Here is an 18,476-nt window from a genome sequence, read left to right as displayed (position 1 = left end):
CTAATAAATAATATTTAATATTTAACATCACTCTTTGTAATTACTGTTACTTTTAATATTAATTATTCTAATAATTATTTAATAATTTAAGAAATGTCAATATCACTGTTCTTAGTGCTTTTATGTAAGAGGGAATATCACTTTGCTTTTTTTTTGACTCTGATTGGAGGAGTGATTTACCTAATGTTTTGTCAAGCAGATGAAACTTTGCCTAACCTGTTAGCAGGGAAACAGCCAGCATGATTGTGTTGTTAAATGTTTATGCTCTCAGTGTATTCTGTATGCACTTTATACCATGCTATTTTAAAACCGGGATGCATTGACCTACCAGTTGTGATTGCTGCACTTTGGATTTGAGGGAGCTCTACAAGGTCCTGGAGGCTGCTCCTGCCTTCGGGGTGTGCATAAGTGAGGAAACGGCCTGGAGCGCGGAGTGGGCCAGGGCACACCTGGGAGGCAGGAGGCTGTCCCAGGCCTGCACGTCCATTGGGAGTGGACCTCCAGTCAAGCCTCACCTGAAATTTGGAGAGAGGAAATTTTCCCAAGGTTCTAGAGGAGGCTCTCTAAGATTGCTGCAAGCCAGGAAGCTGCTGCAAGGTGTTGGACTAGGAAGAAAGAAAGGAATAAGCTACCCACTGTGTCAGGGTACAGATGAGGGGGAAGTAACCATTTTTATATGTTTTGAGTCACTTGGCCATCTGAGCTTTCTTTCTCATATAGTTACTGTGTTCAACTTCATAATCTTTCTGTGTGCTTCTACTACAATCACGCGAAAATAAAAGCTGGTCCTGTTCCACCCCAGGACCCTGTCACACTGTGACACACTTTTTCTGAAATCTGGTATGCCAAATGAGTAGAAAATTTGCAAGGGTGATGATGTGATTTTGTGTCACTAACTGCAGTGCTATCTGCTTCATGAACTTCTGCCAAATGTCAGGTAGGTTTCTTGTAGAAAAGCTGTTCATGAAAACGTGTCTGCAAAAACAGCACCATGAAAACTGGAGCAGGGCACTATGTTGGGTATGTTGAAGATGTGACTCCTGTTGTCAGCTGAAAGGTCCTTTTATAGTAACTGGTTGATGTTTCACTGGCTGGAATATAAAACCAACCCAGAATATGTTTTTGCTTTTCATTGGGCAGAAATCATGTAAATATAAGACACAAGAGAGCTTCACAATTCTTTCTGAATTTTTACTGGAGCTTTAATTACAAATGGATGGATTTATTCTGGAATGGATTGTAGTTTGTTCATCTGCTTTAGTTGAATCAGCTTTTTTCCTCTTTTTTTCTTTTTTCTATAATTCAGTTTGGTGGTTACAAAGGAAGAATGACTTCATTATGTGTTGAACTGACTTTCACAATAAGCTTGAGAATCTGAAAACATACTATCAAATGTCACTATTTTATGTGATATATTTCACAGTTTAAAACACAAATTTTTTCCAGAGATGAAATGAGAATTGCTGACAGTAAGGAAATAAAAATGATTGATGGACTGCTTACACTTGACCAGCTGCTAATGAATTCTCACACAATATCTTGTTAGCTTGTGCTGAAGTAATACATAAGGCAACCTAGAAAATAGCCTGAAGTTCCTAAAACAATAAAGAAGAAAAATATAAGTTATTCTGATGCTTTTGATCTATGAACTGTGATATAAGCTGTGACTTTTGATGTTCTGAGATGATGTGATTGATAGTATAATTTTTGTTATTTGATTGTTTACTCTTTACGGAATGTTACTGTATGTTATATTTTGGCTCAGAGGCAGGGAGAAACATTGCTTATTTTCCTTGTTGGCCCCTGGAGCCCTTGTTCAAGTGGAGCTTTCCGGAAGAAAGGGAGAATGCACTTCCTTTGAGGACAGCTGAGCGTGCTCAGCTGAGGGAGAAATTTCTAGAGTTTCCTAAGCTAGGAACTGGTCTCTTGGAGGAGACTTCAAAGAAATAAGGTAATATTTCTGCAGATCCTAAGGGAGTTTTATAAAGTTATTGCATCTCAAAAAACCCCCAGTGAGAATTCTTAGTCTGAGAACAAGCTTGTAGGAAAGGAAGGGTACATGATGAGCAAGGGAGGGATTGGCTGACTAACACTTTGATTTTCAGTTTCTTTTATCCAGCAGGGCAGCTTTTTCGCTCTTTCAGAATTGTGCTGCAGTAAAGCATAACTGTGATTCAGTGTCTTTTTGATTCTTTTAAGGAGAAGGTGGAGGAGGTTCTGGTCAAGAGGGGGGCAGTCTCTGGGAGGCTTCTAATAGCTGCTTCTCAGTGACACATACAATTTAAATTCTTAAATCACTATATGAATGAGTTGTTTTTTTCAGTATGAGAAGGAAGGAGTTACCCTCTCATCAAATATTCTTTCAAGTATAGCAAATGTCTCAGAAGGCTGCAGGTGAGTATTTAATTATGAGATTAGCTGGTGTGTTGTGGCTATTGCCTATGTCAAACTGCTACCTAAAACACTCATTCTTATCTCCATTGCTGACTCCTGGCTGTCATCTGTATAAGTGCAAAAATCTGACTACTTTAAAAGGTCAAATCCTCTAAAGCCAATGGTGGAACTTCAACTAACTTTAATGGAGCCAGAATATCATCTTGTGTCAAGGAGTTAAGCTCAACTCTGTGGATGTAAAAGGACAGCTGTGTAGCATCTGGTAAAAATAAGGGGGGGGGGGGGGGGGGCGCGAAGGGGTCTTATTAATTTTTTAAAAAGTGTGGTCTATGTTGAGTCTTTAATGATGTGGTTTTTGTTGCTGTCTATATTGCCAGACACCCCTGTTTATTGTAGTGTCTCATAAACATTCTTTGAAAAATACACTCAATATTTTTGTTAAAATACAGTCCTGGTTATATCTCTTTTTTATTGAAATTATGCTGTGGTTTTGATGTTTTGACATTCTCTCTATGCAGTTTGGCTATTCCTTTTTCTGTTGACATTCATGATGCAAGATGGAAGAATTTCTGCAAAGCAGAAGGAAGAAATTGCAGTTTGACCTACTGTTTAAGCTACGGAAATTAATAAAAGAAAAAATGTTGAAAATTAGTGTGAATTCATCCTGTTTTCCTCATGCATTTTTTTATCCGTATTTTGTGGCAGCTGAAATTTCTGACCAGGACTAGACGCTGTATATCTCTCTTGGCCTCAAACTGCACGTAATTATTCAGAGTATGCCATTTCTCCTTGTAGGAAGCCTTATTACCCACAGGCAAATGTAATCTATCATCTTTTCCTTCACCAATTCCCCTTTTCCCTGTACCCCAAAAAAAACCAGAAAAGATTTATAAGGTTCTGCAGCCCACAAAACCTGCTTCATTATCCTTAAATCAAGTATATCTGATTGCAAAGCTCTTATTTCTATAAGAATTTTGGGAGCAGAGGAGCAGAGTATTTTACTGGTTTTGGTGTGCTTTTACTAAAGGTGAAAAATGCATTTTTTAGAACTAATTCTTTTGAGAGTTATTGCTGCAAAGTAAATGCGCTTTTTGTCAGGAGAAAAATAATGGATGTACCTTGAGATGTCCAAACAGAATGAAGTATTCAAGCTGAAAAGATAACATCAATTCAGATAGTATTGTTTTAATATATATATTGTGTTATTATCCTATCCTTCTGACATAACGTAACATCTTATTCACCTGTTTTACTGCCTAGACAGCTTGTTGAATCTAAATGTTGTTGTGTTCACTCCCCTTCCCCAGAGGATTAAATCTGATTTGGGACCAATCAATATGAATGAGCAGCTTAATTTGTGCCTTCCCATTTTCATTACTTCCTGTTTACTTGCTTATCTTAATCTATTACCATAATGACCAGTCACACAGTTTTGTCAAGTCCTTCATAGTTGAATCATTTTGGTGTTCCTTTTACGTCTGCTTCTCTTACTGTTTTCTCTCCTTTCTTTCTCCATTTTATACATCTACCCCTTCTCCTGTAGAGATAGAATTAATTTTTTTCCTAGTTGGATGTATTTCCTGAAGTTTGTGGCACAGGAAAAGATGTTTTTCAGTGAAATGCTGATTCATTTTTGGACAACTTTAATGGAGATACTGGCTTTGCATGAGAAATAACTGTAAGGATCTCAAGAGTTGTTACTGGTAGTTAGCACATTTCGCCCTCATTCTTAATTGCTGGTTTGCTTATTTCTCTCTTCAGTCAGACAGTAAGCTTATAAAGCAGCTCATACTAATTCAGCTTAGTTGACCTGTTGATGCTACAGTATATATGCTAAAGGTTTTCCTTTTATAATGCTTGCTTAGTTTTTAAATTATTTTCCAAGGTTACCTTTATAACTGAGAGTCTTGAAAACTGCAGTATTAATGGAAAAATACACCACTAAAGCATAGCAGACCTCTGATTTTGATAGGCAGCATTGTATGTCCTCATTGCTCCATGTAATTGAATTAATTTTCATATGAGCAATATTTTGGTGTCCTTACATATATTATTGCTTATTTATTTATTTATTATTAATCCTGTCTTTGATTTACTTTTCCACTTCCCTTGGTTTCCCTTAAGTCCTCTTAGGTGAAACAGGTCATAAGCAATAAGTTATTTTTAACATAAAAGCACTTGATTGAAGCTCTAATGTAGAGTTATTTATTTGCCTCCTAGAGCAGTTAGAGAACCGAGATTTAAATGTTTGCATGTGTGGGTCTTGTCTTCTTTTTCTCTGTGGTCAGTTACTCCTTTTAGTTCATGTATATAAGGCCAGCTTTTTTATCCCTCTTAATGATTTACATTTGGATACTGTCTTACTGTTTACTCAGTTATACAGGCGATATTTAGTACTAGACAAAATGGAAATAAAATGTTTTTCATTTGGGAGGAAGGCAGAAGCCTTTTTCATTATCAGGTTGTTTGCCTGTGTGTATTCAGTCCAGACTTAAATTTAATCCTTCTCATCTCCTATTTTATTTAGTGCCTTATTAGCCCATACGTCCTTTTAAAAACCAGCCTTAAATATTTTCTATTCTAGCTCCATATAATTTTTGAGAATATATTTTTTTGTTCCTGCAGCATAACTTAGTTGCATCTATGATGTTCATGTCCCCTTTCTTTACATCCTCTCTCAAGAGTAACACTGAATTATCTCTGCATTTGAATCACTTCAAGTTTTAGCTAGCAATGTGAGTGTTTTATTTCAGTAACTATCGTATTTTTGTGGTATTAGCAATGCCCCTGCATAAATTTCCCCCGCTCCTCCAAATTTTGTAAAAGAAAAACTTAAAGTCTTACAATAGGCCATTAATGCTTATTTCGGGAAGCATAAATTAATTCATTCTTTTTCTAAGAATAATTTTGGTTTTTAGTAAGATACTTGCATATTACATGAAGGAATCTTAGAATATAATTTAGCAGTATAAATGATGTGAAATCAGTTTTTAATTTCAGTGGGTTTCTTAATGTCTTTGCTAAAGAGAAGGTGGAACTTCAAAAGTCCTGAGGCGAAATGCATGCAGGTAGGGAAGAATGAACAAGTGCCAAAGCTTGTGAATATGGGAGAAGCAATTGGCAGCAATTTACATTTGAGTTGTCATTTTAAATTTAAACCATGAGATTAATCTGGCAGTGCAGAACAGAGGCAGATCTTTATGCCTGTTTGGGATCCAGGTATCTTTAGCAAGATTCTTTGTAGATTCAAGGAGTTATTCAAAGAAATAAAGAAATGGAAGAAAGCTTCAGGAAAAAAATAGCATAGAAATGGCTATATTTAAGCCAGACAGTAGACAGGATTACGAATCCTGTCTTACAAATCTTATGAATTATAATGTCTTAAAAATGGAAATAGAAATTTAATCAATAATGCTTATTCCCAATCAGGTTCACTAACTCCATTCCTATTTAAGTATATAATTTTTAAAAGATTAAAAAAAAAAAAAAAAGTACTTGTCATCTTCACAAGCAGTACATCTGTCTTTCCAAAAGCTCAAATTTTGGAAAATATCTTACTTTCTTCTCTTGAAACACCATGAGACTTTCAGTCAGTAGTAACCTGTATGGCATTTTTCAAGGTGGCCCTGACATATATGGGTGTAGACCTCCAACGGCTACAGTAGCAATTAGGTTAGGCATAAGGAAAAATATTCTAATAGCGAGAATAGTTAAGCATGGATACAGATTGATGTAGATACTGTGTTCCCCAGAGACTGAAGGTTTTTGAAGAAGTTAAGAGAAGCATCTGTCACAGTAAAGTTGATTTTGCTTTGAGATGGGGAGGGCGTCATGTTCACCCCTCCCAGTTCCACTTTTAAAGTTTGTTTTGTAATCACTTGATGAAAGTGGGATTAGGACAGTTTATGCTGACATCTATTAACCATATGTGTTCAAGCTTTAGAGTGCAAAGAGACAAAAAAAACCAACCCCAAAACCCAGCACCACCTTGTGTAGTGGTAGAATGAAAAAAAGATTGATTTTGATTAGCATGTTATAGCATCAGCGTATTTATGAGTTTATATTTGCAAGATCTAGTGGTGAAATAAAGGGCACTTGAGTCAGACAAGCTTTAGCGTGTGCTCGGTAGGCAGCAAACCTGTTCAGCTCTGGAGATGGATACCTGAAAGGCATTTAACACTGTTTTTTTTCCCCTCCAGTAACTCAGCCTGAATATTTTTTTTTTTATTTCTGGCATTCTCAATTGTGACAGTTAGAACTTGGAGAAAGAGGCAAGTTGCAGAAGTGTAAGGAGAGGAAATATGAACTGTCTAGATAATGCTAAAGCAGAAGACAAGAAGAAAAAATCTTAATGAATCTTATTTGCATATTCAGATATACCGTTGATAGTTGTATTTTTTCCTGTCCTGAAAATGAGAATAAGGCTTTTGGATAATGAAGTCTAGACTAATTATGTGAGCTTACAGGTTCTTTAAAAATAAAGTAACCAACAGCAAGACATAAAAGGGAGGTGCATCATCATTACTAGAAAAATAAATCAGTTTCATTGTTTCTTTTGAAAGAATAAATGACAACAAAATGTACTGAATATGAATGGTTCAGTTAATGGCTTTCCATGCCTCCTTTATGACACACTCTTGTATAAAACTAATGAAATTATTGAAGTGCACAGTGCTGGAGGGACACATCGTTTTCTTTTAATGAGTATTCTTATCCCTAGTTGATGAGTTTTTATTCTCTAAGAAGCACAGAATTAGTGTATACAATGTTTAAATTATTTGACTTTGAAATATGTTTCACTGGTGCAATCACTTTATTGTAGATAGAACTCTTGCTGAATTGCATTCACCTTAAAAGTCTTTTTCTTATGGAATACAAAGTGGAAGGTACTCTCTATGAAAGCTGGTAAAACCATATTCTTATATAACTGAACAGTTTGAATTCCTTTAGTGTTTATTACAATAACATCCATCCTGGTTACTTCAGTTGACCTAAGGCAATTAATAAGGCAATCGTTAATGTTAATCCAAAGAAATTCCATACTAACGCAACATTAATTAATGCTCATTTGTATATTAGTATCGTTACATGTGTCATGTCTATAGTGGTGATACTTTGAAGTGTCCACTATTATGAATGCGTTAGACTTTTAATGTAACAGGACTGGGTATAATGAATTCCATGTTGCAGGCTCATTTGCCATTGCACAGCAGGTGCTCCTTTGTAGTTAACCATCTAAAGAGACAGTTTTAAGAATGAGTTATTGACATACAAAATTGATGTTGATAAAGTAGAATATAAGCTCCATGCCATGTGGGATTTTCACAGTTGTACATGCTGCGCTTCAGCTTTCATAAAAATTCTTGGCAAGGTTCTAGTGGCAAAATGTTAATTCCTTAGGTGTTCATTAAAATAATATTAATCATGAACCCTGATGATGTTCACGTTGATTTATTCTGAAACTTTATAATTAAAATTAATCAGGTTCTATAATTAGGTAGAGCAGGAAAATGGAATTTGGCCTTGTTACTTTATAATAGAACTATTAGTTCACTTAAATGTTAGAATTTTTTTGAGGAATTTAATGAACATCTGCTTTTAAATATGGATCATACAGTCAAACTTGTATCTAATAAGAGGTTCATGTGTGTCTTTCTATGTTGAAAAGTGTTTTGCAATACTTACAAAACAGGCTTAGTTTTTGTTTACCGTTGTGATGGACTTGAGAAAGCTGAAAAAATATTCTGCTTTCTGGTGAGCTGAATCTTGATTTTAAGAACCCCCCGAGGGAAATCTGATAATGAAATCTACAGGGTTTCAGATAATGTCTGTATGTTAGATGACTGGATAGATATTATTCAAGCTACCTGGAAGTTGTCGGTCTGTCATTATTAATTACGTGATAATCATATTTCTGTGTCAAAAATGGAAGTGAAAAGTGTTATTATTACACTACTCTATCATTCATTTCTACTAGAACAAAGAAAAGAGGCAGCTTTTCTTGTCAAAGTAAATTTACTTTCTGCAGGACTTGCGAATGTTACAAATTTATATGGCTTCAAAGAAGCCGTGCACATGTTCAAAGGGGGACTATTAAGACACCACATTTGGCTCAGTAAGTCCCTGACCTACAAATTGTTGGGCACTGTAGGGGCGTTCTGGGGAAATACTGCTGTGTGCTTGTCCCAGTCTTCAGTTCTTTCGGTTTCATCTTTCAGCTGCTGTTCGAGACAGGTTATCAAGCCTAGCTGTACCTTTGACCTGACCAAGTAAAACCATTATTATAGTCATTTGCAGATGTTTATGCTTTACTGGTAAGATTTGCCTTCAGGAAGCCCAGGCCCCTGAGACCCATGCAAAAGTCTGGAGCAAAAAGATCTTTCCCTCAAGAGAGTAGGATCAGGCTAGGGAACATGAGTTGAACTGTTTTTTCTCACCTGTTCAACAGACTATTTCTGCTAGACCAGTTGGGAACTAAATACAGCTGCTTGTATTTGACACTACACATGATCAGTAATTTGTTTACATTAACCATCTTTGAGTTGAGTACCTACATTGCTAATAAAGCAATTTCCAGAATTTATTACAGTTCTGTTGATACTGGAATCCTGGCTTTATTTTTCTAGTCAGTGGTGTTGCCCTTGCAGTTTTGGTTTGGTTTTTTTACCATTCACGTTATGGTTTTTGCACAATTTCTCTCCTCTTGTCCAATCTGAGGATTGAAAATAACAGTAAGAGATAAAAAATGCCTTGAGAGAGGAGAAATTGAGTGGCTGTGAGTAAAGCAAGCTAGTACACAACTTCTGAGGTTTGTACATTTCCTCTTTGTTGTATGTTGCCAAAAGAAGTCTGATATGTGTGATGTATCTCTGAAAACTGTGTGTGTGTATATATATATATTTTTTTTTGGGGGGGTTTTTTTGTTAGTGGTAGCTCTCAGATCCCTTGCGAATATTTTATATGATGCCTTATACTGCAAATTTTGATCACTTTTTAATTGAAACTATCATTTGCTTTCTTGTATAGGTGTTATTTTGGTGTTTGTTATTTTTTTGCATACTGTCTTGAGACATATGCAGTAATTTGTCAGATTAATCATTAATCTTCCTATATACCTTCTTCTTTAGATAGGACCTCCGTTCAGACGCTAGTGCTCAATTTCCTAATGGGTGTTTCAAGCCTGTAAATCGCTGTACAAGCGTGATCTGCTGGTGGATGGTATGAATGGTTGCTTGTAGCTAGATGTATTTTTAAAATTATCTGGGATTTTTTATTGATAGAGGTTATACTCTCTATCAGTTTGTATTTTGCAAGCGTAATGAATTCGCCTAGCTTTTTCTTGATAAAATGATCTACTGGGGTATGGAAGTGTCACTTGACTGTAAGATTGAGATTGATGCTGTTGGCTACCTCTATTTCTGGTTTATGGATCTTATTGCAAAGGGAAATGATATATGAAAATGACCCTCTGTAAATAAATATTTGAACTCATAGGCTCAGCATACTTTCTTCTTGCTAACTTGTAGCTTAGATGATACTTTTTTGTTTTGTCCACATAACTAGAGCTTTTACTATTTCTGTGCACTCCGAGTCAGTATATAGCTGGCAATAATCTGTTAGAAAGCAGGCATACAAACACTAACATAGGATCTTAGGAGTGAGTCCTTGTTTGGGTTAGCTTAACTTAGATTTTTTTCATTATATGGGTTTTTTAGGGAAGGTACCTACCTGCCGTCTAGTTTTCTTGAAGACATCCATCTTGTTGAGAATAGCAGATTTCAGGTTGATGTAGTCCATTAAAAAATGGTATCCAGTTATATGTATGACAATGTATATTTGAACACTCTAGATTTGGGATGGGCAGGTATTCCGCTGCTGCTTTGGGCCCTGGGATGTTGCATCTGTCTTTCAGAGCACTGGAGTGGCCCACTGGAGTTACAGAGAGCCTGGCACTACAAACGCCCCAGGAGTGGATTGTGACAGTATAGCAGACCTGTGAGGTGCAGAATCGCTGCTACTTCTGTGACCCTGCTGTTCTACCATTTGTCTATTGATATGTTGGTCTGAAACTACAAGTCTTTCGGGAGAGGTCCAAGACAAACCAGATTCATTAAAGTATGCTTCATTATTGAGGAAAAGAAACAAAAGGAGAAATATTTGCGTGTACGTGAATATATACCCAGTTGTGCTTGTTTAACCAGATACATCAAAAAGATTTTGTGTCTCTTGGCATAAGAAAATATTTTATCATGTTCCTTAGCCTAAGTTCATTAGAGTGTCTAGCACTGAAAATATTTATGTTGTACAGTTCTCCATACATTCAAAGTACATGGTGCCTTTGAACATATGTGCATCTTGAGTAACTGCATCTGTGCCAGGACCACGTTCATGCACTATAAGTATTTGAGGGCAGTGGGTCAAGGTAAAGAAAAGGAAGGACAAAGCAAGAATAACTAAAATAATCTTTTGGGAGGATGGTATTTGATCCTAACAGCTCAGGCCTTCTATTATGACCAGAATGCCTAAACATTAAACATTAAAAACAACTTTGAAATGAAACAGTTAAATTCTTCCTGTACTACAAAAGTCACTCGACTCCAGAATGACACCTGCATTTTTGGTTTCATTTTATAATTAGCAAAATGTATTTTCAAACTGTGCATAGTAAAATTCCAGCACTGTAGATGATGACCAGAAATTCAAGAACCCATGTAGTAAAGAAATAAGAAACTGAAGTGTGAATGTTTAAGATGAGTCTTGAAAAGACAAGTAATGTTTTGAATAGCAAATAATTTATGCAAAATATGTTACAAAATCTAAGATGCTAAATAAATAACCAATACAATGTATTCTGGTTTGACACTTTGTTTCCACTTAAAAGATAGTGAATGCAGATTCGTTAACAATATTTTGAAGCTATTTTTCATTATATTTGCTTTATATTTTGTACAAACAGTTGAACTGTAATTTTAAATTCCAGTCTTCTGCTTTGAAGCTACACGAAAATACGGTGGGATAAACATTCAGAAAAATAGATTTGTGGTTATATAATTTCTCTTTATTATAAAAAGTTACTTCACCATATGAAACTTTTTTCTCCTATATTTTGGAAGGCTCGTGTTCCCTTTCATATTTCACCGAGTTGTCATGATATAATGTGTTTCTAATTTCTGTAATCTTTTATGATTACAACATGAGGGTAGTATTATAAAAGTTATTCTCATACGGTATTGAGAAGTCTTGAAGATTTAAAACCAAAGAATGGGATATAAGAATGCTTCAATCCAGATATTAAATGGTAGACAAATAAGCAATGTAGTAATTGTTAAAGACTTAATACTACATTTTTTTTTGTATTTAAAGGTTTTGGATTTTTTTTCTTAGCTTGATGCATCATAACGTTACAGGACTATTAACCTTTATGATTTGGTCTGAATTACTATATTTTTAAGCAAAGTAGAAGTTTCTTACTTTTGAGAAACATTTCACATTCTAGGAGTAGTATAACTCTTAAGGGCTTGTTTCTGTTGCCGCTTCTGTCATCAGCTGTCTTTGACAGAAATAGGTTTTGGGCCCATTTGTCTTTAAGTAGAAATACAAAGGCCTGATTTGGCAGGCTATACTTTCACAGCAGATTTTTGTAAAGACAGCTGCCTATCTAAGTCTCCTGTCCATATTGTCTTGCAGAACAGTGAAACTTTACAAAATATCATCAGCATCGGCTAACAGTTGCATACATAAACTTTGTTGTTAAAATATATCTGTTTATCATTACATTTTTCTGATTTAGAAGTCAGGCTGTATTTCAAGGCAACAGGTAAGTTTGAGGAGAATTGTTACTTTTTTTTAAAATTTTCATTTATAAGAAAACTTGGCTATGTATTTCAAGAATTTCTTAGAAGTCTGAATAGTTAAACCCTCCTTTTGGTTAATGCATTACTTCTGGAATGAGTAGATAAAATTCTACGCATTAAACACGGTAAAAACGGTGCATATTCTGCAAAGGACAGAATTCTAGATTAAAGTTTTCTGGGCACAAAAGCAGTAACAAAATGATCCCTACAAAACAGAGTAACTTAATAACACAAGAAATAACTTTTGTTAATTTGAAACTTTAGAAACTGAAACTTGTAAAGTAAGATGTAATTAAATTATGGTACTGTACATACCAGCTGTTCTTGGTAATTGAAACTTTACAATATGAAAAATACATTACATCTGTACAGTTTATACAGGTAGGTAGGATGAGTTTTGAAAAAGATTCACTGTAAGGGTCATACTCTGAAGTCAAAAAAATACTGCACAACTTAACTAATTACAAATTGTAGACTTGAAACAATTAATCTTTGTGATTCCTTTTTAATTTGAACAGGGATCCTAGAATCCATAATATTATGTCTTCTCACTTCTGTCCATAACATTACATAGAATTTGGTTGCAGCCTCTGCTACAGGAAAAAAAATGACAACAAAAAACCCCAGTTAAGCCAGCTGCTGACTGTGTTCCTTGATTCGTGCTGCTGTTGTTATTGTGCTCAGATCCAGATCAGTTTCTAGGTGCGTTTCCACTGTTTCTTCCCGGTTACTCGAGTCATAGGGCTTGTGAGCAAGCAGTTCATGATGTACTCCACAGTAACTTATCGTGGGCTGATCGTAGGCAAGAAATGTTGACACATTCATAGACAATGGTATCTAGGGGAAAAACAAAGATGAAAACCAGCCAGTTACCAAAAGATATGATCAAATTGTACTTGCCTGAATTTGATATTGAAGAAAAGGACTGTCTGAAAACATCGGCTAATGCCAAATATAGTGCTGCATGTAAAAAATCTCTTCTTTCTCTCTATCCCTCCACCCTCTCCACTCCACCCAAACCCTAGTCTTTATTAGGGTGTTTTAAGCCTAACCACTGCCACCTTTGATCTTGTGGCCCAGGGCTAGGTGTGTGCTTGAATGTGTTTGTGAGGATTAAGATGTGAATGAACTCAAATTATCTTTAGAATGTAATTAGCCTCTGCTAAAATCAGTCTGTCAGGGAGGAGAAAGAGGAGTGACTCCATTGGGGATATATGGAATATTTCAAATGAAATTTAAATGGCTTTCAAGTTTAAGAGTGGGTAGTGGATCTTCCCTGAATATATCAGTGAGTGTGATACCTTTGGTCTGCTGGGAAATACTCACAGATGACACGTTTCCTATTATTTATAGCATAAGCATCAATTTGAATCTGGCAGCTTTCAGTAAATATTGGACCATGGCAGATGATAGCTTCATCCACTGTTATGCTAAGGTAGCTCTGGAAGCTTCACTATTGCAGGTTTAATTCAAATGCTTTAGGCTGAAAAGTTATTAAATTTTTTTTACTATTTTCTTGGGAATTTTGAACACACTTCAGCATAGAATTATTTACAATACACTGTAGAATCAGAGGTGAAATTAATACAGATCTTGAATTGTATGTATTTGTATTATTAGATTTATTTTTATATATATTGAGACAATTGAAGGATGAAAAAGGTGACTATATTGCAATGGCTGTGTGAGTCATGCATTAGTATTTAAAAATCAGATTTTCAGTCCATTGTAAAAGTAAAGAGAACAACTTTTATTTGTTACTTTTATTGTTCTCTTGCTGTTATTTTGAAGACTCAGTGAAATGTAATAAAACTAAATATGAGGACAGATAATATTTAAAAGCATTTTAATTTGAAATATGAAATAATACAAGACAAAACTGTTTCTCATTAGCACAGCTGGTTGATGCATTTGGATGTCCCACCTGTACCTCTACAGGCTCATGACAGCATGGTGCAAGTTCCATTATAAACACTGCACATACGCTATGCAAAACAGAGAGATAGACTGAAAAATATAAGGAAATGGATGACTTTTCTACCTACATATGAGATATTGATAGCTTGTGAAGACCTAAATAACATTCAGCTTAGAAGGTGGATGTATGTAGCATATCATGTGATCCCACTGTCTGAATTGGAAGAATATCAGTTAAACCTGTGACAAAACTGTATCTTCATAGAATAGAATCAGAAAACCAGTGGAATGTATCTTTTTCTATCATGACTCTTGTATTTGAATGATTTAAGGTTAAAGACACCATACTGTATCATAGGTGTCTGGTGATCTGTATCTCTTCACTCACAAAAATTCATGTAGCCACCTTGGATGTTTTGGTTTTGGTTTTTTTGGGTTTTTTTTGTTTTGTTTTGTTTTTTTTCCTCATGTTGAAACACTGGATGAGCACTTCAGGCTTTCTTAAAATAATGAAAAGACTTTACCTGAGGAAGAACTCTGGCATTTTAAATACATGCAATAAGAAGAAATGCTCCACATTTTTCCCCCTTCATAAACACTAACGGTATCTTTTCTTAAACTGTTGAACCTTTCCTTTTACAGCTTAAAATGTGTTTCCTAACCTAATTCCATTAATGTGGCCCGATATTGGATGGTGTCACCTTGGGCATGGATTACTTTTGGAGGCTGCAGTGCAATGAACATGTACTGCCTCCTGCAGCCTTGCTCGCATGATAGAGGAAAGGCTACCGAGCTATGCTATATCCTCATCATTACTGTGATCAAACCCAGAACCCTGACCCCTAAGTGATCTCCTCAAGTAGCAATTTCAATACAGCCAACACAATTCTTAAGCCCTACTGTAAAGAGGACTGATCCCCTCCCTCCCAGGTTGATTGTGCCTTCAGTTACCCTGGTACTGTAGGGTAAAAACATCTCTGGTCCTCTTTGTACCTAACCTACAGACTGCCATAAATTCTGGAGATGGGATGTAAGCAAAGCCACTTCCATCTCCATTCATGTTCTTTTGACCAGACATATGTGCCTGAGAGATATACAGAATTTCTTGCTGAATGAACCACCTTAGTAAACAGTGAGGCTAGAAGGCATGAGATGTCCCAAAAAGTGTACAAAAAGGAAAAGTGGCTTAAAGGCTCTGGCTGTACAGGGATTCATGTAGACATATTGGTACTTACTTCTTCTCTGCCCACCCAACTAATTTAGTCATATTTGCGTTGCCCTTTTTTTACAGGAGCAAAAGGTGATGAATGGCCTTGAATCACTAATGCCTATCCACACTTCCATGGAAACCAGACAAAATGTTGTACAATCTGGCTTCAAAAGTGCTGTTGCCCACATTTTGGTTGGAATAGTCAGTGAAGAGATATTTAGTGCCACATCTATCACAATAGAAGATATGGGTTGACATGCTTCATAAAAATTAAAATCTGTCTCTGTATGTTCGGCGTAAGAGCTGAGGCTTGCATACATATTTGAAAAAGGTTTGTTGTATGTATGTTGGACTGGAAAAAGTATGTGTGTGTGTGTGTGTGTTATGATCTTAATACCTGGTCATATTCTCAGTAGCCTTTTTTCATGTATTTTTCATGTAATGTGTCTAAATTGCTGACAGTTGATCGTACCCTGTTTTCAGCAACATCAGAATGGAAAGGAAGCAGAAGGGATGAAAGGAGCACTTTAACTGCTTCAGACCTATAGGCAGAAACAAGCTGATTATGGTTATGGGCTTGTTCTGATTTCTTTCTGATGCTGACGTGATGGCCTTGCAGAAAAGCAACTCTGCAGGAAGTTGGTCAGCAGCGTAAGGTGAGCTAGGCAAGCTATATGTGCAATTGCCATGAAATGTAGACAATTGCATACATGCATTCTTTCATGCATACACATACAGGCCTGACTGGGAAGCCACATAGGAGGAGATCTAAGGCCTAGCTGAGATTAGAGAAACAACTTTGGATTAATGATATTTTCCTTAGTCTGGTAAAGTTTCCATTCTGAAAAAAGATTAGCTTGTGTAGTGTTCTCCATTGCTGTTTTCTGAAGTGAAAAATTGTGTTGGCAATTCTACCTTATTCTGGGCAAGCATGAGCCAGGAATGATGGCACTCTTCAAAAGAATCTGCACTGGTTCTCTTGTAACCAGGTCGTTCCTGTAGAATGCAAAATCTGCACCTTTTAGGAAATCAGTGATTTTTAATCACTAATTTTAATTTATAATTTTAGAAAATTAGATCTGTTACAAATCTCCCAGATAGTTTCTTCTGACCTACTCTTTTTCTCCTGTTGCATCTTTTTTCCCCTCCTTAACTATGTTGCCTTCTGTCTCTCTTTCCTAGAATGGTCAGGATCTGACCACCTGCCGTATTTCTTTTTAGTGTAAGTATTTGGGAATGAGACTTCTTGGTCACTCCAGTTCATAGCGCAGCTCATTTGTAACCAGCCCGTGAAGCTGCTACCACCTGCTGCTTTATTGCTGTCTAAGTGTGCTGGATCACTTTGGGCTTCTCAGGTTATAGTCCTGGAAAAGAGATGTCAACCCTCATGGCATGGTCATTAAACAAGGAACATCCCTGTTTGTATTTCCTCCTTTGCATTTTTCCTTCCTGTTTTCCTTCTGATAGTGGTATGTGTCTCAGTAAAAGTTCTCTCTCTATAAACTTCCTGTTCTTTGAACTTTTTAAAAATTCAAATAAATAATACCACAGCATTTCTAATGATAGCTCTCATCTCTTTGACAGCAATTCTGGAGTAAAAAACGCTGCATTGTTTAATTACTAGTGATGTGTGAACTTCATATTGTTTGGAGTTCAGGTTCAGATGAGCATCCAAAAAGCCTTGGCTTATCTCAGATTTACAGTTCAGAAGCCTTAAAATTGCAATTACTGTTCAAGGAAGCATCTGTCCTGCAAGCTGAATTTCATTGCATAGTATTAAATTTCTGTACAGTGTGGGGGGGGAAGAGTTCCAGCAATCCTATATCTTTTCAGTAAGGAAGTCTAAAACTCCAGACTTGTTTTACCTAGAAAATGTGCCTAAAAGGTTGCATTTACAAAACTGTATAGCAAACCAGATTTTTTAAAAAAATAATTCTGTTCAGTCCTGGAAAGAATGTAACCCAGTGTTTGGGATGTTGATGTTTTTGCATTTCTGTTTTGATCCTCACTGGCAGTTGAAAAGTTACCACAGATTAAAAAGAAAGTTGGGTTTTTTTAGGTTTTTTTTGTTTGTTTTTGGTTTTTGTTTTTTTTTTAAATGAGACTGAGAATTTGGTTCTGGCTTCTCTCTAGCAATTACAGGGATCTGCAGGAAATAGGTTGTTTTATCCAGACTGCAGAAGTATATTCACTACTAAACAGATGTGAACTGGTTGGGGAGGCGAATGCTTCTAGCTACAGATGAGTATCTTGGCAGTCAGCAAAGATGGGAAAGGTTCTAGGAAAGGCGTACAGCATTTATTAAGCTTCTGGTGTTGTGGTTATGTTCTTATCTGATTGCTTGACCTTGGCTTGGCTTTCATAAGAAACAGAATTGCATTTTTTTCTGAATTTATTATATTTAGAATTAGAGGCAATATTTTCAGCCTAAGGATTTTGGTATTTTGTTAAATTTAATGGACATGGGGTGTTCAAACCTCCTGGGGGGATTTCAAGACTCATCCACAGAATCCTGGAAATGAAAGCTTGGAAACTAAAGGCATAAGGGTATAGCCTGGAGTGGCTTAGGGATGTAGGCATGGGAATATATGATAGGGCAAAGGAATATTATCCATGGAGATGGCAGAGATAAGGAGCTGAAAAACAGAAAATCATGAACAGGAGGGATGAAAATAAGTGAACCAGGTTGTATGCTGAAATAGGAGAATAAAATGAGCTGAAGGATGGAAGCAATAGAAGTGATGGAGTTGTGATATATCATTCTGAAAAGGTACAGAATATAGGAATTACAACATAGGCATGGGAATATATCAGCATATGGTCAACATATGAGAATTAAATCTATTTCATATAGAAGTCAGTGGAATTTTGCTATTGGCTTCAGTAAAAAAAAAAAAAAAAGGAACAAGCCCTTGTAATATATACCACGCAACCATAAGGTTTTATTGGCATAAATCAAAATTAAATGCTTTATTCATGATCACTGTGAAGAGTCCTGTTATTTCAAATGAACCTCAAAAAAACCCTGATACTTTACCATCCATTAGTCTGTCTTTGTGATGTATTTGCCGTATTATTTACATTTATTGGAGGTTCAATTT

The 18,476-nt window shown here is 36.0% G+C and overlaps 2 protein-coding genes across 2 annotated transcripts in view; one reads left to right on the top strand and one right to left on the bottom strand.

Annotated features, from left to right (window-relative positions):
• CTNNA3 (catenin alpha 3) overlaps positions 1-18,476 on the top strand; it is a gene marked incomplete at both ends in the record, with an annotated part of 542,611 nt that overhangs the window by 145,882 nt on the left and 378,253 nt on the right. The window lies entirely within an intron of this gene.
• Positions 12,876-18,476, bottom strand: part of LRRTM3 (leucine rich repeat transmembrane neuronal 3) — a gene marked incomplete at both ends in the record, with an annotated part of 89,103 nt that continues 83,502 nt past the window's right edge. Inside the window, one exon of the mRNA XM_082308967.1 lies at positions 12,876-13,085. Within this exon, the coding sequence (XP_082165093.1) occupies positions 12,876-13,085 (210 nt within the window). The remainder of the gene's footprint in view (positions 13,086-18,476) is intronic.

This window comes from Platalea leucorodia (assembly GCF_965183815.1).
Source record: "Platalea leucorodia genome assembly, chromosome: 4".
Lineage (NCBI taxonomy): Eukaryota > Metazoa > Chordata > Aves > Pelecaniformes > Threskiornithidae > Platalea > Platalea leucorodia.
The sequence above is the reverse complement of the archived record's forward strand: the minus strand, read 5'-3'. Positions and strand labels throughout refer to the sequence as shown.